The sequence below is a fragment of the Polypterus senegalus genome, chromosome 17, assembly GCF_016835505.1.
Source record: "Polypterus senegalus isolate Bchr_013 chromosome 17, ASM1683550v1, whole genome shotgun sequence".
Classification (NCBI taxonomy): domain Eukaryota; kingdom Metazoa; phylum Chordata; class Cladistia; order Polypteriformes; family Polypteridae; genus Polypterus; species Polypterus senegalus.
In genome coordinates, this window is record NC_053170.1 from 92,020,614 (window position 1) to 92,044,489 (window position 23,876).

At 42.4% G+C, this 23,876-nt stretch overlaps 1 protein-coding gene across 3 annotated transcripts; it reads right to left on the reverse strand.

Annotated features, from left to right (window-relative positions):
* Positions 1-1,389: 1,389 nt before the first annotated feature.
* On the reverse strand, positions 1,390-23,871 carry LOC120517411 (cytochrome b-245 chaperone 1 homolog). Of its 3 annotated transcripts, none has more exons than XM_039739729.1 (7): positions 23,301-23,871; positions 15,394-15,483; positions 13,272-13,313; positions 10,585-10,658; positions 6,964-7,060; positions 5,110-5,254; positions 1,390-3,677 (listed from the first exon to the last, which is right to left on the reverse strand). In XM_039739729.1, exons 1-7 carry the CDS (start codon positions 23,407-23,409, stop codon positions 3,557-3,559), a joined length of 678 nt encoding a protein of 225 aa, XP_039595663.1. In that variant the 5' UTR covers positions 23,410-23,871; the 3' UTR covers positions 1,390-3,556. The 3 variants fall into 3 exon arrangements, with proteins under 3 accessions (XP_039595663.1, XP_039595664.1, XP_039595665.1); XM_039739730.1 differs by lacking the exon at positions 23,301-23,871 and adding an exon at positions 16,393-16,498; XM_039739731.1 differs by lacking the exon at positions 23,301-23,871 and adding an exon at positions 16,389-16,489.
* Between the last annotated feature and the right edge of the window lie 5 nt (positions 23,872-23,876).

Below are 23,876 nucleotides of genomic sequence, written 5' to 3' on the forward strand. Positions count from 1 at the left end.
GAGAAATGATTGAACGGTGTGCGTAGTTATGTGGGCAGGACTTTTCCAAATCTCTTGGCTTCTAGCCCCGGGCGTGGTTACATCTCTTGGCACCAAGACTTGTCTCACAGGACGTGAACGTGTCTCTCTGAGAAAATCTCGTCTTGTCTCCTTCCAAGATTTTTTTTTTCCCCCACATAATAGAGAGACAGCAGAGTCATCAGTAAACCAAACCACGTGTCTTTGGGAACAAGAGAGGAAACTTATACAGGCACAGGGAGAACAGGCAAACATCACAAAGACATCAACTGTTCATATCTTATATACAGCATAAACGTCTGCATGTGGAAGTGTCTGTCTGTCTGTCGCGGAAGTGCGTGGCTACAGTATGAACCTCAAAGAGCCAGCAACTCAGCCCCAAGTTAACGAGTCGGAAGAAGAATGAAGTACGAGGCTACAGCATGAAGCTGAAAGAAAGCGACTCCATTAGGAAAGTTAAAATGCTGAGAAACTCGCTTAGCTGGTAATACACAAGCGAGACGAGCATATCAGCAAAATGAAACCTCCGAAGAGACAGAAACTCACTTAGCTCGTTAGACAAGGGGGGCAAGCACATTGGCAAAACGAAACCGCCGTCTCTGCATTTCATTTATTTTCTGACGATTTCAATAGTTTCTAGGACCCTGGGCTTACACAGCTAGTATATATATATATATATATATATATATATATATATATATATTTATAAACACACACACAAGTGTTTGTGCATATAGACTCATATATTGTGTGTCCCCCACACACGTTTTCTAGAACTGGGAATATAACTGAAAAAGTGGAAGCAGGGGTAAGGGGTAGTGTTGGATGAGTACTGGCCTTATGACTTCAGTATCAACACCAGCTTTCAGACCTCACTGCCAGATGATTCCAAAACTCCCGTCCTATGCCAGTTGGGGGAGGGAGTCCCCCTCAAAATAGCGAGTGTTGATGGGACGGGTGTTTTGGGATTGGTAGTGAAAGGAAAGCTGACATTTGTTTCTGAAATGCTGGTATCATACCATTTTCAAATTTGTGTTTTTTCCAGTACTGGTATACCATGCAACCCTAGTAAATGGTAACTTGTGCAAGTTGATTTGTGTTTTTTTATTAAATAAAATAAAGTTCTGCACCTTGACACACTGTGTCATTGTGGTTCAGGGGAGCGCCAACATGTCATATGTTGGGCACTACTTGTTATTGGATTCTGCTTGTTTATGCACAGTCAGGACATTAATGCGGTGACCCCTGAAAATGTCAAAGCAGAAGATGTCTTCTCTTCAATGTACACACATAATTTTGACAATTAGCATGGCAGAAAATTAGACAGCTTTCCCATTAAACAGAATATTTGCCAATTACGAGCACAAGTGAAAAGGTCTCTTACCCACAATTTTAATGATTTCTTTGTCTTGTACACAAGTTTAGAAAAGATTTTTTTTTATGAAATACACAGGCAACTTTATTCAACATACAGGAATATTAAAACTGTCTTTAAAATTGAAGTCAGGGTAAGAGTGAGAGGTTGTTTCCAAACAAACAACATTTTGAATGACTCTTTGCCGTTACAATGGGTTCTGTGTTACAAAGAAAGTGAACAAAGATACCAGTTTACCAAAGTACACCGGAGGTGCATTTCTAGAATTCCCAAACCCACTTCATCCAGTTGAGGCACGAGACCCAAGGCAGAAAGCAGTCCTTGACAGGGAGACACTGAGCTCCACACAGCCATACTCACTCCTGGACACGGGTGTGTGGAAGGAAAGCTAGACGGCTTTGAGGAGAGGTGAACTCACGTAGGCATTAGGAGAACATGGAAACTCCACAGCGACATCTAGACAGGGGATTTGACCTCAGGGTACAAATAACCATGAAGCCACAGTGTGTGCCCCACAGACCTTGGGAATATTTTTTTTTTGTTCTTCTTGTAAATACACCAAAAATTCATCCACTTAGACCAATGTCACATTACACGACAACTGCAGTATGTCAGTCTGCACGATTAGCAAACGCTGGGGATGTCAAGTTATGCGTTCGTGTGACGACTTTCCAGTACAGTTTCATATTTCCCAAGTATCCCAAGTTTGCCCCTTTTTCTTATAGCCAATAACTTGCTGTCCATTGGACCTGATGTTTATATGAAGAGTTTACTGGTACGGCGTGTGCAGCAAGCAACCTCTGCCCTTTTGTCCCATTCTATAGTGGTACATAAAACACAACCCATCTGACAGACAAACCACTCTTCTAATTGCGAGGTACCCACCACCCACTTACCTTTATCTGGTCAGCTCAGGCGGACAAACTAACTGCAGAGGATAAATAGAAAACTAAAGCTCCAAAGGACTTCAACTGCAGAGTTATCATCTGCATGGTACTTCTGGATTGGGGCTCGTTGGTTGTCAGCCTTCATGCACACAGAGCACATCCCTACAATTTAGGGCAAAAATGAAACTGGTTTGATTCTGTCAGGGCAAGTCGCAGGCTGGTTGGACTTCCTGCAACTCACTCAAATTATTTCAATGAACTCTGCCACTGAAAACTGCTGGCAAAATTGTGTACTATGACATGACCTTTAATATTACAAGATAAGAAAAGAAAGGAGACAACCAACAAAAGCAAACCACCAAGGGGACCAAACAGCACAAATGATCACTTTCTTTCATTTTTGTTCCTTTTACTTTCAAATATTCTGAGAGAAAGCAGTGATTAGGGGATGTTGTAGAGTTGTATATTTGCATAGAAATCAATTTATAATACAATGAAATAGAGCAACCTTAAAAATAAGGCCAAGCCCTGACATAATACTACATATAATCCAAATGTCGCAGTGCCAGACGGTCTTTCCCTACGTTGATCTTCTCCACGCGTCTGAGAGCATTATTGGATTGTGGCATCTCATGGTGGGATTCACTATGACAAAGCAATTTGGATTCTGCAGGCCAGCGTGGCCAGTAAAGCAGCATATTTACAATTCTACTCACGATGGCCATAAAAGCGAGCTCATATTTTCTGCAGCTAAGCCCCAGTGGCTTCAGGCTGCCAAATACTTCAGCAGATTAAAATTCCTTCACATGTATAAGCCCCTCCAACCCCACCCCCCGTTTTTTTTAGAACCTTTTTTTTTTTTTAAAACGTCTATAGAATTTACATATGGACGCAATATATTTAATCTTGTATTAAAAAACAATCTAGCAGCTATGTGAACAAAAGCCTTCAGTAAAATTCAATTTTGTCCCCTTAAAAGCTAGTGAATACGGTAAAAAACTAAAATTATACAGTACCAAAAAAAAAAGCATGATCTTCTACTTTATCCACTAAGCTCAGGCAGAAAGGCACTAGCTGCAGAAGATAAATACAAAAATAATAATAATAAAAAAAACCTAAATCTCCAAAGGACTTGAAGTGTAGCAAGGTCATTATAAAAAAATAAGATATCTGGAAGGTCTTCTTCTCTTGCAGACATTGTTACTCCAGCAGTAGGTTCAGTCTGTGAAACAAATCAGTTTTGGGAATGGAGGCCGGAATGCGTTTGTGCAGATAATTAGTGCTCTTCAAAACTGACTTCGTCACTATCAGTGCTGCTGACTTCATCATCTTCACATCCGACTCTTTCATCGAGATCAAGAAAGCGCTTTAACAACTCGGCGACCGCTTCTGCATCACTGAAAGAGTCAAAGGAAAAGGGGTAACCATTATGAGGCTGCTTACCTGCATGGAAGAGCTTGGAAACATCCTGCAGATGTTAGAATGCATGTCAAATGGGGCAAAAGCAAGTCTGGTGGTACAGTTTTAAATGGGGGGAGTAAAAAATGGCACTAAAATGGCAGAAGATAGGAGGTGGAGCCAGTAAGAATCAATGATAGTTCAGCATTACAAAAGGACTGTTGTGAGTTCAGCAGGGCCATGCCACCTGGCACCCAGAGGAAGAAAGCAAGCAACCCATAAATGGCGTCAAGACTCCCGGGCCTGGCAAAGCACAGGGAGGGCAGAAATGGATGGTAATGACATCTAATGACCCTAAAAAAACTTTTTGTAGATTCACTTCAGCCCTGTGGTAGGGTTTAAAAGCATCTTCTTGCCAGTGTAACACCAGAAAGAGACATCAAGTGATTTAGGGAGGCGTGGAAGATGGGAAATTGTGGATAATTGGTAAGCCTTACATAGAAGGGGAATAAAATACAACAAGAGTCCAGCAGAGCCACAGGATTTTTCCCCTTTCTTTGGATACACAGCTCTTTCCCTTTATTGACCTCTGCTCTTTTTAATTAAAGGGAAAAATGGGGGGGGGGTCCTTAAGTGATTACAGCTGTTTGGATATGCGGTACACTTTAGGAGGAGAATTAACCATCCACCTTCTTTTCACAGGTTATGTATTTACAAACACATACAGGATCATTTAGTGTATAGAAGTTGGATTCATTATCAGCCACTAGGAGCGAGAATAGCAGACATTCATACACAAGATTCTCTAACCCATTTGGTCCCATTTAACTTTGTGGAGACCTGAGCCTATCCCACCAATACTGAGTAAAAAGGCAGAAAGCAACTCTGGACTGGGTGCCAGTTCATCACTGGGCACACATGCGCACCTGCACTCAGTCACACAGGGCCAGCTTATCTATTATTTAATTATATAAAGGAAAATTAAGAACATCTGGAGGAGAAGGGGAAAAAAAAAAAATAAATAAAAAATAAAAAAATCACACGAACGTGAGGAGAACACGTAACCTCTAAACCGACCATATTCAGGCCGGGTATTCAAACCTACAAAGTCAGAATGGTCCAAAGGCAAACCCGTTTCCTTATTAAAGAGCAGCCTGAAACATTTATAACAGTCTTTGGAATGTAGAGAGTTCTACCAAGGATCACAGAAAAATATTTATGATTTGGAAGTATAGACATTTTAATGGATTGAGGCACCGGGATCGAGACAGTTAAAGGTCTGGACATCTTTGGCAATGCGCTCATTTCTGTATTTGGATACATTTAGTTACTGATAGACCCCAAACTCTCAGTACCCTAAGTGAATAAAGGACTTATGCTAAACATAAATTCATTAACAATGACAATTAATACTGAATAGCAAAATCTTACCTTCTCCCACTCAATGTGGCACTTTGAGTAAGTGGGTGAGAGAACCCTGTGGCAAAGCGCAGGACCACCAAATAGCCCTTTCCCAGGTAACGGACTTTCTCCTCTTCGACACTGACAGCTCGTAAGTGCTTCAGCTGGGCTACCACTGCAAACGGAGCAAACAGAGCGATCAGGTAGCAAAGAGCAAAGCAACCTATTATATCATACAGATTTGTTTTTTTAACCTTTCACATTTTATATTCCATTTTAACAAACCATCCGTTTTTTACTTTCTCGCATACAAAGAATAGGGAAATAATTGTAATCATCCAAAAATTCGATGTCAAGATTTTGATGAAAACAGAACTTTTGTAATTATGGCTGTGTGTGTGTATAAACACAATAACTTGAGTACGCTTTCACTTTGGTCAACCAAATTTTGCATACAAGTATTGAGTACAAAATGTATATTTCTATCAACTTTTGGGCTATTTCCGCTAACATGAAGTGGTACTTTACCTTTAATTCATGCAGCTGCAGAGTCTGATTTATTCCACTTTATGTTTATAATAATTGCTCAATACATTATTCATTTGATTTGTTGTTGATGGTTCCTTAATGTACATAACATATAAATATAATTGTCTTGCGGTTTGCTCTTCAAATATTCATCCCCAAGTCTAGGGGAGAGCACTCCTGATTTTTAGTTTAAGAAGCAATATTTCACCTGTACCAACATGAATACATTCTTTATTTACCGTATATACTCGCGTTTAAGTTTTCCCGCAGATGAGTCGGGGCTTGATTTTACCATATAATTTCCGGTATTTTATAATGTCGGTCATACAAGTCGAATGCGGAAAACTCACACTATTGATCCAAGAGATCACGATATGCGAACACCCGCCTGAGAGGGTAACCACTGAGCTCACGGCCTTTTCTATGCATTGTGTCTACGTGACCACACAATGATACCCGAACACTTCCTAATCGACGTTTGCACCGTTTTGTGTTTTTTGTATCTCACATCCTCATACACCTTTATCATAAGAGCATCCCTTATCTACGATGGAGCGTTCGATCAGAAGAAAATATGAAGCTGGTTTTAAATAAAAAGTTGTTGAAATGGTGAAAGAAATTGATAACTGTGCTTCTGTAACAAAATTCGATGTGTCTGAGAAACTGATGCGAGATTGGAGGAGGCAAGAAGATGTAAAAAAAAAAAATAAAATAAAATGTTGCATTTTTGAACGGGCGTATAAGTTGGAGTCTGATTTTTATGATCAATTTTTCAGGTTTCAAGACCAGACTTATACATGAGTATATACGGTAAGTATTGTGTTTTCACCTATGTCCGTAAAAAGCTTAACTCATCCGACAGATTTCTAAGCCTGTCATCTAAAGCCACTGACCTAATCACATGTATCACAATCTCAGCTTTACAAAAAAAAAAAAAATGTAAAGCATCTAGACAGCAAAAACAGTGTTGATAATAATTTGTTCAATAATATGTGTTGACATTTCTTGTTATCTTATGCATTTTCATACCCACTTATCCAAGTCAAGGTCACAAAGAGTTGGTGCCAATCCCAGCAGGAACCACCACCCCCAAGGAATGGCGTCAGTCTATCACCAGACACACTCAAACACACCAGTAGGCCAGTGCAGAGTCACTAGGCCATCTAATCTGCATGCTTTCGGGATGTGGAAGGGACAAGACCAACGTGTAAAAGCGACACACACACACACACTGCTGTAGTGCAAATGCATGGCTGCTGAATCCATGAAAAGAGAGAACCCCCTAGAACTGTGCCAGGCTAACGGGCACAACTCCCCAAGGGTTATGCTCTGCGAGTTCAATTCAAGTGCTGGTACCTTGTTCGTGGCCTTTTCTCCAAAGTGTCAGAATCTTTGTATAAAGATTAAAAGATTTAAGAATAACACTGCCTTCAGACTTGTTAAATATCGCTTCCTAGAAAGAAGGAACAGAAGAATTTAGTACATGCAACATGAAAACACCCAATATCAGTCTACACTTCTGTGACATTGTTCATTTCAATTGTGTGCCACTGAAAGCAACAAATATCCACACTCACCGTTTCCGTATCAACTCTTACAAATTCTAGCAATAAACCCAATTGACCCTTTTTCAGTTCAGCCCGATGTTTGCTTCAGTATTGTGAGGTTCATTAAGGTCACTCCCTTTATTTTCTTGGACAGCATGGCTGCAGAGTGGTCAGCAATTCTGCATCATGGATCCAGTGTTCCGTGTGTAAACAATGCACCTGCTTTACTAGAGGTGACAAGCTGACCGTTTTTCCACACATTCGTGAGGTTCCCCTCCCCAGGGTACTCCAGTTTTCTTTATGCATCACCAAATGTGTGCAAATTTAGTAAACTGGCAGTTCTAAATCGCCTGTCTCCGTACGAGCCCTGGACTGGTGCCCTGTCGGAGGTTCACTGCTGCTTTGTGCCCATTTCTGCAGAAGTGGATCTGTAAGTTGGACTGGGTGTGTTTAAGGATGTCAATAGTCACTTTTTCTACATATACCACAATTTAAGTACTTCTGGAGTAATGGCTGTCTCTGTCTGTACAGTACGTGTGCACATCAAGATGTGGAAATAACAAAAAATGAGACGCTCCATTCCAAAGACATTTAGCAAAGCTATTAGCATTGTAAAAATACTACAAATGTATTGATATTGAACTCCAGTACATTTTGCTATACAGGCACATATATTGGGAAAAGTATCGTGTTGGGGACAAAATTTCAAATTTCATAGCTTTATGCAGGGAAAACCAAGTGCTTGTCACATCAATCTTTGTTTTCTTGAAGACCTGCAATCTACAATTAATTTAAACTTGACAACTGTAAACGATGTGATGGGGCATCCTCCAAACAGACCTCAAATGTGCCCAATGGCGTCCACACAGTTTCATTGGGTTTCCCGGTTATGTAAGATCCCACTTACTACTAGGCATCCATGTCAGGAAACACAGGACACCCACAATTCATGGGCAGAGGCCGACGTGCCATATGTGCATCTGAATGAAGGGTGGAAGGAAGAAATAGATGCTGCTAATGGGGGGGTGCATAAAGTACAAGGTCCTTATTGTCTTCCTCTTCTGTACTTCCTTCCCCTGCTTGTGCTGGCCCCACTAATGTGGCCGGAGCCTTGGCCTTATAACTGACTAACTTATTAACATCTACACTGCTAAAACACAATCCTGGCCCGCCTTTGGATTTTTGGATTTGCTTCTTGTACTTGTACTTTAGTGCCTCCTTGTCATTTATCTCGTTTAAATAACTTTAAAAAGAAAAAAACATCAAAAACCAAACACTAAAGAGTTGCATAGCAGTTCCCCCAGGAGTGAAGGCTCTGTTGCTGTCAATTTAAAATGTGTTTTTACCTAAAAACAGTGGGATTTTTTATATACAAATTGCACCACTTTCAACAACAGCTTATACAATATGCAGAAGGAATATTTTCCTATATGCATAAACTTGGTGCTTTTAATTTTCAAACAAATAATTCATTGTAAATAATAGATTATCCTCTTTAATAAAACCCCTGTGTGCGTCCAGGTGTCCATGTGTGTGTGTCTTCTGGTGAAGTGCGCATGCGCGGGGCCACACGGCACGTGTTCAGTCTCTTCCTGTGCATTCCCTGTGTGTGCAGAGAGACACACACACAGGTGCATGTGCGCGAGAGACAGACAGACAGACACACACACACACACACACACATGCAGGCCCGCCTGAGAGACAGGCACGCATGCAGACACGCAGGCAGGCAGGCAGGCAGGCAAGCCCGCCCGCCCGCCTGCGCGAGAGACACATACACACACGCACGCTCGCGAATCATGCACTCACACACAGGCCCGCATGGGGGACAGACACACACACACACACAGGCGCACACGTGCATTGTTGCAATGTTACTTTTCTTTGTTGTTTATTAGATTACGGATTTTTCAAATGTTCATTTTCTTCCCTGTGCTTAAAACTCATTAAAAAAGGTGTTTTTAGCGAGCCGGTCGTAAGACTATAGCGCGAACGGTCTGGAACTGATTAATTGTATTAACATACAATCCTATGGGGGAAATTACTTCGTTTCACTGTATTACTGTCCAACAAAATTACAAGCATTTTACGGAAGTACAAACCAGTATATAAAATTAGAGGCACACAATACAGTGGCGCATATTACTGCCACATACAAGGTCCCTTGCCATTTAATATAGACTGTTCCTACTAATGTTTATGCACTACTGTTCTAGCGCCCATTATTGTAACGGGCTTAATGTCTAGTAAATAAAAGGCTACTTATAAAACTGAATGATAACTTATGTGCTTCAAGTGTGTCCACAAAATTTCTCCTAATTTCCAATTTAACACCCACTGACTTTGCCAGTTAGCCACACATCTTTGTGTGGTGGCAGGAAAACTGGAGTACCTTTTTGGTGGTGGCTCGTTAGAGAGAGAGACTCACAAATAACTTGGCAAACATCACACAGTCAGGCTAAGCAGGGCCAGGAATCAAAACAAAGGACCCTGTAGCTCAGTTAGCAGTGCTAACTACTGCGCCACTAGACCACCTTTTAATGTTGTTATACTTCACTGATTTTAAGGATTTCACGACACTGAATTTATTACAAATCAATAAAACATATCAGTGCTTGAACATACTGAACATTTGTATACATAATTTAATCATAAACTTTACAGCCATCCATTAAACTTGCTTACAAGCTGAAACAAAAGAATATTTCCACATAATCGTATAAACTGGTGATAGTCAGCATAGGCTGTTACGGCTCGTAACAGTGCAGTTTCAAGCAGTTCATCCAGCACGTGACTTTTCAGACGGAGGCGCAACAAAACAAACGCAGTCAGGTGCCACTTATGGGATTTAACTGAACAGTAGGAATGGTGCTTCACCGCTAACAGAGTAGACTTTAAAGGGACACAGCACTTCATGTACAGTCACCTCCTCTTCTTCTTTCGGCTGCTCCCATTAGGGCTCGCCACAGTGGATCATCTTTTTCCAGATCTTCCTGTCCTCTTCATCTTGCTCTGTCACACTCACCACATCCATAAACCTCCTCTAACCTACCAATCCAATTTAGGGTCATCTGGTGAGTGAGGCCTACTGGACATATTCATGAAAATGTGAAAACCGGGCTTATCAAGAAACAGAACGGGTCCAGTGGCTTAGCCATTTATCACCTGCTGTCTTATAAGATACCAAATGCTTTGTAATCTGATTTCTGAAATATGAGAGTTTACTGGCTGTGTGCACGTCACTGAATTCACGTAATACACAGTAAAGTCATTTTGAGTTTAGCACACTCTATTAAACTTGGAACTGTTTTTGAAAAACTTTAACAATCTGCTTATTTATTATGACGGGAATATGTATTCATCAAGAAATGTATGTGCATAAAAGCAAATCTTTTCCAAAACAATAATAAAAAAAAAAAAATTAACTTACCTCCCATTCTTCCACATTCTGTATGGCCACAAAGAGACAGCCAGTCACGTAGAAGAGCTTCCACATCCAACTGTCTGTTCACAAACATCACACATCATTGAAAAATATAAATTAGGATAGAGGGTTTCAGTTTCTCAGAATGAGTACACCTCAGATACAAGGTGTGCAAAAAAAAAAAAGCTTTACCTCATAATTAAGACACAAGCAGCATTTAGAACTGGGGTGTCACACTCCGGTCCTGGAGGGCCGCAGTGGCTGCAGGTTTTCAGTCTAACCATCTTCTTCATTAGTGACCAGTGTTTCCTGCTAATTAACTTATGTTGCCTTAGTTTTAATTAACTTGACTGAGGCCTCTTTGTCATTTCTTTATCCTTAATTAGCAGCCAAACAAAAATGAGACCCAAACGAGCCACCAAGTGACCAGCTCACCTGTGCCCATCACACAATATGTGGAAATAAAGAAAGGTGAAGGTCTCAGTAAGGTTGATCTGCTCAGGTCACCAAAACGTTTTGACGGCATTCTTAGAAAAAACAGAAAATCAACAGTTTGGGAAATGTCTGCTGTAGCAGAATGAGAGCAGCAACAGGCCATGGAATTAAATAACGAGTGTAATTAACAGCAAGAATCAGCTTCTCATTAAGAAACTGGCTGGAGTTTGAAGCGCCAGTTTAGCTTGTCATCTGTTGGCTTGTTTCACGTCTCATTTCTGTTTGGCTGCCATTTAATGCAGAAACAAATCAATTCGGAAGACTGAATCCTTAAAAGCAGGGCCTGGTCACTGTTTAGGAGAAGGGTTATAATGAAACCCTGCAGCCACTGCGGCCCTCCAGGACCAGTCCGACACCCCTGACTTGCAATAACCAGACAGGCAAGTGCTTTTTCACTTTTTGTGAAAGTGAAGTGTCTTTCTGTGCTGAAACTTCACACACTGCTTACAGTAATCAAGCATAAAAATAAATTAAAAGAAGATTCCTTAAAAGAATGTCCACTGTGAGGAAAATTATATATATATATATATATATATATATATATATATATATATATATATATATATATATATATATATATATATATATATATATATATATATATATATATACTGCTAATTAAAGGAACACTTTTAATCAGAGTATAGCATAAAGTCAATGAAACTTATGGGATATTAATCTGGTCAGTTAAGTAGCAGAGGGGTTGTTAATCAGTTTCAGCTGCTGTGGTGTTAATGAAATTAACAACAGATGCACTAGAGGGGCAACAATGAGATGACCCCAAAACAGGAATGGTTTAACAGGTGGAGGCCACTGACATTTTTCCCTCCTCATCTTTTCTGACTGTTTCTTCACTAGTTTTGCATTTGGCTACAGTCAGTGTCACTACTGGTAGCATGAGGCGATACCTGGACCCTACAGAGGTTGCACAGGTAGTCCAACTTCTCCAGGATGGCACATCAATACGTGTCATTGCCAGAAGGTTTGCTGTGTCTCCTGCACAGTCTCAAGGGCATGGAGGAGATTCTAGGAGACAAGCAGTTACTCTAGGAGAGCTGGAGAGGGCCATAGAAGGTCCATAACCCATCAGCAGGACCAGTATCTGCTCCTTTGGGCAAGGAGGAACAGGATGAGCACTGCCAGAGCCCTACAAAATGACCTCCAGCAGGCCACTGGTGTGAATGTCTCTGACCAAACAACCAGAAAGACTTCATGAGGGTGACCCAAGGGCCCCATGTCCTCTAATGGGCCCTGAGCTCACTGCCCAGCAGCATGCAGCTCGATTGGCATTCGCCATAGAATACCAGAATTGGCAGATGCACCACTGGTGCCCTGTGCTTTTACAGATGAGAGCAGGTTCACCCTGAGCACGTGACAGAAGTGAAAGGGTCTGGAGAAGCCATGGAGAACATTATGCTGCCTGTAACATCATTCAGCATGAGCAGTTTGGTGGTGGGTTAATGATTGTCTGGGGAGGCATATCCATGGAGGGTCACACAGACCGCTACAGGCTTGACAAAGGCACCTTGGCTGCCATTAGGTATCAGGATGAAATCCTTGGACCCATTGTCAGACCCTATGCTGGTACAGTGGCTCCTGGTGCACGACAATTCCTGGCCTCATGTGGTGAGAGTATGCAGGCAGTTCCTGGAGGATGAAGGAATTGATACCATTGACTGGCCACCACACTTTCCTGACCTAAATCCAATAGAACACCTCTGGGACATTATGTTTTGGTCCATCCAATGCCACCAGGTTGCACCTCAGACTGTCCAGGAGCTCAGTGATGCCCTGGTCCAGATCTGGGAGGAGATCCCCCACAACACCATCTGTCATCTCATTAGAAGCATGCACCGATGTTGTCAGGCATGTATACAAGAACACAGGGGCCATACAAAGTGCTGTGTACAATTTGGAGTTGCTGCAATTAAATTTGGGCAAAATGGACTAACCTGCCACATAATTTTTCACACTGATTTTTGGGGCGTCTTTGAATTCAGGGCTCTGTAGGTTGATCATTTTCATTTCCATCAAACGATGTGGCATCCTTTCGTTCCTAACACATTACCCGGTCTATATCAGTATAGATATCCGGAGGATTTCTTTTTCCCATTGAGATCTGATGTGTTTTCAAAGTGTTCCTTTAATTTTTTTGAGCAGTTTATATATACACACACACACACACACACACAACTTACCAGAGCTGTAATATGCAGCAGCAAGGCCAACTGAAGAAATTCCTAAAACCAAAAAACAGATACATGACAATGATATAAATAAATGGCGTGAGGTGACCATTTAATCTCCTGCAGCAGAACTGATTTAAAATAATGAGCTTCCAACATAAACAGAATAAGCATATTTTATAGTCTAGACTGTGAATGCTCTAACAATTAGTTATTATTGACAACATGAAGCCCAGTTGTTTGTGTATTTATAATTTAAGCAAACGGTGTCTATAATTGGGTCTTGATTGCAAAATGCAATCAGCGCAGAAATCCATGAAATTCCCCAAGAGTTCAAAAAACCTTATTTTTTTTGCAGCTGAAACCTGCATGTCTGTGTACCACGGGAGGAAAATCCACAGGGGATCAAGCCATGGTATGCAAGGCCAGCATTCAAAAATTGGGAGCGCTCGCCGCTAGACTTTCTCGTATACTCAGATATGGGGATGGATATTTGAGGAGTAAACCGCAAGACAATGATTAGATCTGTATATTATGTACATTAAAGAACCATCAACAACAAATCAAATTAGTAATATACTGAATAATTATTATAAAAGTTGAATATACCAGACTCTGCAGCTGCATGAATAAAAGATAAAGTACCAGTTCCGGTTAGCAGAAATGGCCCAAAAGTTGATAGAAATCTATGTTTTCTACCTAATACTTGTATGCAAAATTTGAATGACCTAAGTGAAAGCGTACTCAAGTGTTTACACACAGACAGAATTCCAAAAATGGTATTTTCAGACTCCGGGAGGTGTAAAACATAAAGATTCATCAAAATCTCAAAATTGAATTTTTGGACAATTCCAATACTTTTAATATACGAGAAAATAAAAATGTGCCACCAAACTGGGTAATCGTAAAAATTCCAATAAATTTTTCACATTTGGGTAGTACAGTACGTGTCTAACAAAACAGAGATGGCATTACGTGTATCTGTTTAAGGATTAAAAAGCCTATTTAAGTCACTCAGGAGCAAGTGAAAGATGTTCACGGAGGGCACGATTATCCCCGTGATGAAGGAGACACACTGAGCAAATGATTCACACCTCTTCTTGCTCTCAACACGGCCTCAGTTTGTTCATGGCATGGATTCCATGAGATTATAGAAACATTCCTTTGAGATTCTGGTCCATGATTGTGTGATGCAATGCCTGCACATTCACGTTGCCAATCTCCCAAAGGTGTTCTAGTGGATTCAGACCCGGTGACTGGGAAGGCAACTGAAGAACACTGACCTCACTGTCACGTTTGTGAAGATGAGTGGAGTTGACTTTTGCTTTGTGACCTGCTAGAAGTAGCCATATGGTCAGCAACAGTACTCAAGCAGGCCGTGGCATTCAAGCAATGATTGACTCGTATTAATGGGCCCCAAGTGTGTCAAGAAAACATTCCCACCATTACACCAGCAGCATCCTGGACTGTTCACATAGGGATTCATGGTGTTGGTGCCAATTTTTGGCCCTACCCTCTGTGTGTCTCATCAGAAATCGAGATTCATCAGACCAGGCTACATGTCTCTAGTCTTCAGCTATCCAGTTTTTGGTGAGCCTGAGCCCACTGACACCTCAGCTTTCTGTTCTTGGCTGACACAAGAGGAACCTTCTGCCGTTGTAGCCCATCCACCTCAAAGTTTGACTTGTTGTTCATTCTGAGATGCTCTTCTGCTCCCCCCAGTACTTATCTGAGTTACTGTAGCCTTTCCGTCAGCCTGAACCAGTCTGGCCATTCTCCCCTGACCCCTCTCATCGACAAGGTCTTTCCTCCGTCCACAGAATGGCAGCTGACTGGATTTTTTCTATTTTTCGAATCATTCCAGAAGATCAAATACTCAAACTTGCCTGTCTGGTACCAACAATTACGCCACAATTGAAATCACTGAGATCATATTCCTTTCCAATTCTGGTGTTTGATGTGAACATTAACTGAAGCTCCTGACATGTATCTGCAGGATTTCATGCATTGAGCTGCTGCCACGTGATTAGCTGATCACAGAATTGCCTGGATATGCAGGTGTACAGGTGTATCTAACAATTTTCTCAGCGAGTGTACTTTTTTTTTGGAACAAGTAATAGTTTTTACTACTCACCAACTAATAAAGACCACGAGCGATATCCTGGTGACCTCTTCAAGTGGAGAAGGGTTGCTGTGTGGGCTTCTACTATCATGTAACCCATTTCTTAAGTAGGAAGCCAAGAAAAAAAAAAAAAAAGGAACAAAACGTGTCATGAATGAGAAGAGTTAAAACAAACAAGTTGCGAAAGTCTGAAGTGGACAGAAGGGACACGCGCCTGACTTAACCTAAAAAGAGATCTCTCTTCTCAGATTCAGAGTTCACTCAGTGGACGCGGAGAGGGAAGCGAAACACACCGCCACATGCCAGGATGCTGCCCGGCTTTTACCATTCGCTGTCCTCCACCCACTGTGACGTCGCCGGTCTTTTACTCCATACGATGCTCTGTTACTTCAGTTTACAGTGCAATGACATGTATTTGCTCCTAAGACACATGGCACCTTGTCCCAGACACGAAGATCATCAACGGCTCTACCGCTCTGCCCACCTCACATAACACTTCGCAGAATAAAAACCGACAAATTCACCTGAGAATATTACATTTCTAGAGCGGAGACATAGCATGAAGGGGGCTCTCACACGCTTCCTGTCTACGAGACATGAGCTCAGATATCACTTATAAGGGGGGACAAACTTCTACGCTTTAAAACACCCAAAAAATCGAAACGCTGCCTACCGGGTGGCTGCGCAGACCCGATTCACAAACAGAACACGCGGACTACAAGGCACGGGATCTGCGCTGGAGAAGCACTTCAGTATAGGGGGGTGGTGGTAAGTGAGCATAACGGTTGGACGAAAATGCCAAACGTCTTTAAAAGTGCGACAATTACCGGGAGTAGAACGTATCCGCTAGTGGGGCTTGTCGCCTCCTAACCTCAGCGGTAACTCGCCGTTTGAAAAACAAGCAGCCGAAAACGCCTTTCAACTCCTTCTTCTGCCTATCCTAAATGCGTCTAATACATCCCGACGGCATTTTTAAAATCATAAATGTTTACTAGTTAGCTACTCACCCACCTCTTCTGAACCAACCTGCCCCACAGACGTGTGCGCGAACAGCTCCGTACCTTACAATGAACACTTCGAGACGCTTCCGGCTCCTGCGCGGGCGCACGCTTGTTTCCTATTGGTCAGCAATCCACTATGTGTCTTTGTCCCGCCTCCAAGGCTTACCGTAATTACTATAAAGTGCCGCTATCAACGTTTGAAGATTTGGACTACAGTCCCGGACGTTGTAGGTTTAAATCTCGCTGCTGTGTGACCCTGAGAGAGTCACGTTTCACCTGCTCGGACACCAACTGTATCTCAAATGTTATACCGGGATCAGCCACAACATTAAAACCAATGTACCCCCAAAGCCGCTCTGACCCATCGAGGCATGGACTCCACAATTATTCTGGCACCAAGACGTTAGCAGAAGACCCTTTAAATTGTGAAGGGTGCCTCCAGAACAACCCACGGGCATTTTGATCAGATTGAGATTGGAGGAATTTGAAGTTTAAAGTCTTTGTCATGTTTCTCAAACCATTCATGAACATTTTTTTTTAACCACTCGTCCATTTTCAATGTACATTGAAATTCCTTACACAAGAAATTGTATAAGGCTAAATGAAGAACAACAACAAAAAAAAAAGGTTAAGGAGAACGACTGAGATCTTTGCAGTTCAAAATCCCCGCCCTACTTTGAGCGCCGCCTTTATGGGGCTTTGGATTGGTTTAAAAATGTGTCACTCAATGAGCCATCTAATTGTTCCCACCCACTTTTATGCAAAATTCCCTCATAGTTTATACATCTGTGTCTTCAGTGAGATTCCTACCCTGTTCCTTTTAAATTCAGATGTGGATTCTGTTTTGGGTCTTTGTTAGTCCAGACTATGTCGTGTTTTATCCATTCATCCATCCTCTTCCGCTTATCCGAGGTCGGGTCGCGGGGGCAGCAGCTTAAGCAGAGAGGCCCAGACTTCCCTCTCCCGGCCACTTCTTCCAGCTCTTCCGGGAGAATCCCAATGCGTTCCCAGGCCAGCCGGGAGACATAGTCCCTCCAGCGTGTCCTGGGTCTTCCCCGGGGCCTCCTCCTAGTTGGACATGCCCGGAACACCTCACCAGGGAGGCGTCCAGGAGGCATCCTGATCAGATGCCCGAGCCACCTCATCTGACTCCTCTCGATGCGGAGGAGCAGCGGCTCTACTCTGAGCCCCTCCCGGATGACTGAGCTTCTCACCCTATCTTTAAGGGAAAGCCCAGACACCCTGCGGAGGAAACTCATTTCAGGCAACTCCTTTTTGCCTTTGTGCTCTCCGGAGCTTTCTTGTTGATACCGAGCATTTCGTGATGGAATTTTTTTTTTTTTTAATTACTAGGGGGCCCTGCTTGCTTCACTCGCCACCCCCCGGGGCCCAGCAATGGGTGGCCAATATCTCGTGGCTGACCGTCGGGGAGCTCCTCCATTAGAGAAAGTGATTGTATTTAAAGAGTTGGTATATAGAAGAGAATGCAGGGCATGGGAGGAAGACGGTTTGGTCCTTAGTTACTACAGACAGAAAATCAGTTACTTGAGTATTTCACTACAACTGTCAATTTTAAATAGAAATGAATAATAAAATGTAGTAAAAAGTAAAAGTTGAAAAACAGAAGTAAAAACATAAAACGTAAAGTAAGACTGAGTGCGTTGAAGGGCGAGTTAGCAGCACTGAGAGTGTCACGGGGTGGGACAGAAAGAGGACGTGCACAGTAGGAGTAACGACTGGGCGAGCGGTGTGGATGGGGAATTTCAAGGCTGAATAACGCGGACACAACAGAAAACATTTTTAATATAATGGAGAGATAAAGCTTCTTGTTCTTGTCCTTATTCAAGTTGGGTTTGGTGCTCTTCCCCCCCTTCTAGTGGGCATTATTGGAAGTGCTTTTAAAAGACTCCTAGTCCACTGCACCTGGCCTGCTTCTTTGCTGATTTCCAGTGATGGGAAAATGAAGCCTCGTGTAGCTTTGAGGCTTTCTTTCTATTGGTGCCCAAAAAGATTCAAGGCTTTGAAGCCTCAGCCCCAGTATGAACAGCGACATCTGGTGGTTAACTGTGGTCAAGGCAGGCTCTCAAGAGCACAAGTGAAGCAGCACTCACTGTTTCAGTCTCGAGTCTCCAGTAAAAAGTCAGAAAAGTCTGTGCTCATTTTATTCTGCTAAGGTCCTTGTTCATTTATACTATTTAATGAGTACAAATCATTAAAGTTTGAATCCAAAACACTGGACTAAAAGGACATACCAGAGATATTTCCTGCTGCAGCTTTACAAGTGGCGACGCAGGTATATCAACATGGATGACACACCTACACAGTATTGTATAATTGTGACGCGATAATTTTATCATTTCATTTAACAGCGTAAGAATAAGATTCTAATCAGAACATAGGCTGTAGACCATAAGGAGGCAACATATTCTACCATTATCGGTAGTATGAGTGCTCCCAAAGTTTTGAACGCTGTTTTCTGCTGTTAGTCGCCATCTGTCTCCAAAGCTCTCTAAATCTCTCTCTCTCCTAACAACCCAACATTGCTGAATGAGAATGATGCATTTTATATAAGCTACCTGTTCATTTAGCAGCAAAGCTGTCAAACCAATGAAGTGCGCTGTGAAGCACTGACGACGTTCAAAGCTTTAAATGTCAAGGGTCACGTCACAGCGGTGTTTTGACCCAAGCTCCGATCCAGTGATTCGACTCACTACGCTTCAGATTGACAGACTGGCACAAGCTTCGACGCTGCTTCGGTATCATTATCCCATCCCTACTGATTTCTAGAAGCCTCCTATCTATTTTGCCATGTTTCAGACTCCATCTCACAACAATAAATTATCTTATATTTCTTGTGAACATTAAGGATTCCAACCCAAGCCAGCAGAACAGTTTGAGGCTGCTATACTAGATGGAACATCCTAGTCCGGGGGTGTCCAAATCTGGTCTTGGTGGGCCGCAGTGGCTGCAGGTTTTCATTCTGTCCCTTTTCCTAATCAGTGCCCAGTTTGCACTGCTAATTAACTTATTTTCCCTTCATCTTCATGGTCCTCTGAATTGATTCTTTTTTTCATTGAATGGCAGCCAAACAGAAATGAGACGTGAAATGAGCTGACAGATGACCAGCTAAGTTAAGAACGTCAAACTCCAGCCAATTTCACTCCAACCAGTTTCTTAATTAGAAACCAATTCCTGCTGTGAATTAAAGCCGTTATTGAATATCAGGACTTGTTGCTGCTCTCGGTTGATTTTCTGTTTTTTCTAAGACCACCGTCAAGATGTTTTGGTGACCTGAGCAGACCAACATGACTGAGACCTTCACCTTCCTTTATTTTCAAGTTGGCTAGTCACATGGCGGCTTGTTTTGTGTCTCATTATTGTTTGTCTGCTCATTAAGGAAAAAGAAACAACTAAAGGGTCTGAGTCACGTCAATTAAAACTAAATTAAAGACAAGTTAATTAGAAGCAAAAACAGCTCACTGATTAAGAAGATGGTTAGAATGAAAACCTGCAGCCACTGCAGCCCACCAGGAACGGAGCTGGACACCCCTACCCTAGTCAATCAGTGTTTAAACTTTCTACATCTTTATATCCATGGAGGGTTAATGCAAAGCCCCCTCCTATTTGCACTTTGGCAGGCAGTCCACCAGCATCTGAATCCAATTTTAGGTGAGAAGACTCTGCTTGCAGGCGGTGTGGCTCGGTGGCTGGTTAAGGCTTTTAATTTCAAACCCCGAGGTTGTGGGTTCAGATCCCCACACTGACACTGCGTGACCAGGAACAAGTCACCTGCCCTGCCTGTGCTCCAATTGGAAAACCAAAAGAAATGTAAAAACATAAAACGTAAAGTAAGACTGAGTGCGTTGAAGGGCGAGTTAGCAGCACTGAGAGTGTCACGGGGTGGGACAGAGAGAGGACGTGCACAGTAGGAGTAACGACTGGGCGAACGGTGTGGAGGGGAATTTCAAGGCTGAATAACGCGGACACAATGGAAAACATTTTTAATATAATGGAGAGATAAAGCTTCTTGTTCTTGTCCTTATTCAAGTTGGGTTTGGTGCTCTGCCCCCCTTCTAGTGGCCATTATTGGAAGTGCTTTTAAAAGACTCCTACTCCACTGCACCTGGCCTGCTTCTTTGCTGATTTCCAGTGATGGGAAAATGAAGCCTCGTGTAGCTTTGAGGCTTTCTTTCTATTTGTGCTGAAAAAGATTTGAGGCTTTGAAGCCTCAGATCCAGTATGAACAGCGACATCTGGTGGTTAACTGAGATCAAGGCAGGCTCTCAATAGCACAAGTGAAGCAGCACTCACTGTTTCAGTCTCATGTCTCCAGTAAAAAGTCAGAAAAGTCTGTGTTCATTTTATTCTGCTAAGGTCCTTGTTCATTTATACTATTTAATGAGTACAAATCATTAAAGTTTGAATCCAAAACACTGGACTAAAAAGACATACCAGAGATATTTCCTGCTGCAGCTTTACAAGTTGTATCTCAACAGATGCAAGTCGCTTTGGATAAAAGGTATCGGACAAATGCATGTAAATGTAAAATAAATACTCGTGCAGACCAACACTCAGGCTCCGAATTGTGCCCCCAAATCCCAGAATTATACTTAATGCAGGGCTTTCCAAAGCTTAGTTCTCCCAACAAAGGAACCTCTCATAGAGACCCCCCACAGGTAAGAAGACCACACAGTGAACAGAGTGTTGGAGTCCATGGGCGTCATAACCAAATATCAGTTTGCATGCACCATTAGTCGTAGCTTGTGAGTAGATGTGGCAGGCAAGCCAGGAATGGGGAGAACATGCAAACTTCAGTTTTGGATATTTAATACGTTTGTAGACCTTTCTGAGAATGCCTTCATGTCGTCTTTATGGGTTACTGAATGCAGATTGCTGGACAAAAGTTGCTAATTAATCCATCCATCCATCCATTATCTAACCTGCTATATCCTAACTACAGGGTCATGGGGGTCTGCTGGAGCCAATCCCAGCCAACACAGGGCGCAAGGCAGGAAACAAACCCCGGGCAGGGTGCCAGCCCACCGCAGGGCATGTGCACACATTTAAAATTAAATCTACAGCAGAATAAAGTGAATACAAGAATACGAAGGTCTGAATGCTTCTTCCCATAACAAGACAATGAGCCAAATAGACTGCTGAGGCCACACAGGAGTTTATCAAAGCTAAAAAATGGAAAATTCTTGATTGGCCAAGCCAGTCACTGAGCAGGCCTTCCATATACTGAAGACAAAAATACTGAAGAGGACAAGCCCGAACCCCCTGAAAAAAACAAGCAGGAGCTAAAGATGGTGGCATTAGAGGTCTGGCAGAGCATCGGCAGCTGGTGATGTCTATAAATCGCAGACTTAATGCATGTGAGGGATACGCGACAAAGAACTAAATATGACCTGCCTTTGCTGTGTCCCAAACGTTATGGGGCCTTCAAATTGGGAAAAGTGTGTGCAAAACCCCTTAAAGGAAAGTCTGCAATGGGCACTTTAATCACATCTGAATTGTCTTGGGGGGCTAAATCAAGAAAGAATGCGTCATTGTCACAAACATAATGGAGGGCCCGGTCTCTAGAATTGTCTCGGCTTGTGCAGTCAGAGGGAAGTTGCTCTCCTGCTCCTCCTCAGTTGTTATCTGCCCTCCTCACACTCCTGGATGAAGACTCCCGACAACTCATTCCCAGGCAGCTGTGTGATCCTCTGAGCCTTGGATTCAGCTTCCCACGTCGAAGGCCTGCTATTATCCCTACCTGTCGTGACACGCTTGCTTGATGGAGACCTTGCATGTGACTACAATTACGGTAAATCTCAGAATTTTTGAGGTAAATCATTTGCAGCTTGTTTTTTTTTTGTTTCTCATGCATTATTTTGAAAATGTGGGTCTGGATGTGTGAGAACAATGGGCCCTCCAGACTGAAATAAAAATGCAGAAACGATAGGACTTCCTGTTAAATCACACAATTCTGGGCTTGTGTTTGGATAAAAAAGGGAACACGAAGGCCATGTAAAAAGTCCAGTGTGTGTGTTTGTGTGTGTGTGGTGCCCTGAGACAACCCAGCTTTCCAAATATTTGCTTTTACTCTGCATTGCCCACGTGGACAGACTGCAAGTTTAGCAGAAGCCTTACCAGTGTAGAGAGGTGCCCAGTTGAGTCTGCGATTGTAGAGGGAGATGAAAGAGTGGAGCAGGAACCTTTTGGAGTCCTCATGCAATTAAATTCTTACATGTGGTACAGAATGTTCCAGAAGTTAATTTCTCCAGGTGCTTAGACTCTGTAGCTTGGGCACTTCATGTTCTCTCTATGTCTTTTAAACTAGGGGGTTCCTTAAATAAATAAGTGTCCCAAGACATATCTCACCATCAAACCCCAGCTAGTCATAAAAAAAAAGTTCAAATGTGGTATTATTACAAATAAAAGATTACCAAACGGCAATACCATCAAAACAGGTAATCACAGTCCCAATATGACATCCAAGAGGCAAAGTCAAGAAAAAATTGAGCAAAAGGTCACAAAAATCCAGAAAAATTAGTCATTGACAAAAACTAGCAAAATAACACAGGAAAGCTCACCACACCACAAGCGCATTCAATGAACTGCAAGGGACTGTGGATTGAGGGCAGTCCCTTGCAGTGATGGGTTGGTAGTCTTACCCCTTTGGGGTGGTGGGGCGGCACACACAAAACACATGGTACTTTAAAAACCTAAAAAGATACAGTAATCTAGACATAAAGAAACTAAAGATCAACAAAGACCTAAGATGGTCTTGTGCCCAATGGCAGCTGAGATAGACCCCAGTTGCCCTGTGACCCTGCACTGGATACGCAGGTTACTAAAATGGATGGATTAATAAATGATGTAAAGCAGTTTTATTTAAATATTACAAATATTTTTCAATAGCCTCCATCTTACCTGCAATACTGTTCAGCATATGGGGAACTGGAAAACAGATGGATAGATATAATCTACAAACATCCGGAAGTATGGCGTTGATAAGTGAAACCACAGGAGAACGGACCATACATAGGAACAGCAGGTTTAAGTCACTCGCCTCTAGGGGGCAGCACCTTTTTGCTTAGGGTTCGCGGATCTGTGAAGTGGACTAAAATCAGCAGTAAATTTCACCAGAGCTGGGTCTTAAGAGGAAACACAAGTTTAGTCCGCAGCTGCACGCTAACCACGGCTTTAACTCCTGTCAGTTCGCTGCTTTCATTTCGTTGCTCTGGAGCTCGGTGTCATTTCGCTGCCCCGGACTCATGCCGTGGCACTGAATTTTCACAAAAGGTTACAAGTGACAGTTGTTTTTAATCTGGCCGACGGTCTCTGTGTCCAAGCCGTGCTTTACTTGGTAAACGACGCTGTACGCTTTTCAGTGGAATTCGTAAAACTTTGGTGAATGGGAAGGTTGTGTTGTGATTTTTTTAATGTTTTTTAAACGCGAGAAACACAAAGAAACTCATGACTCGCTTCTGACGTTACGCCCTCTCA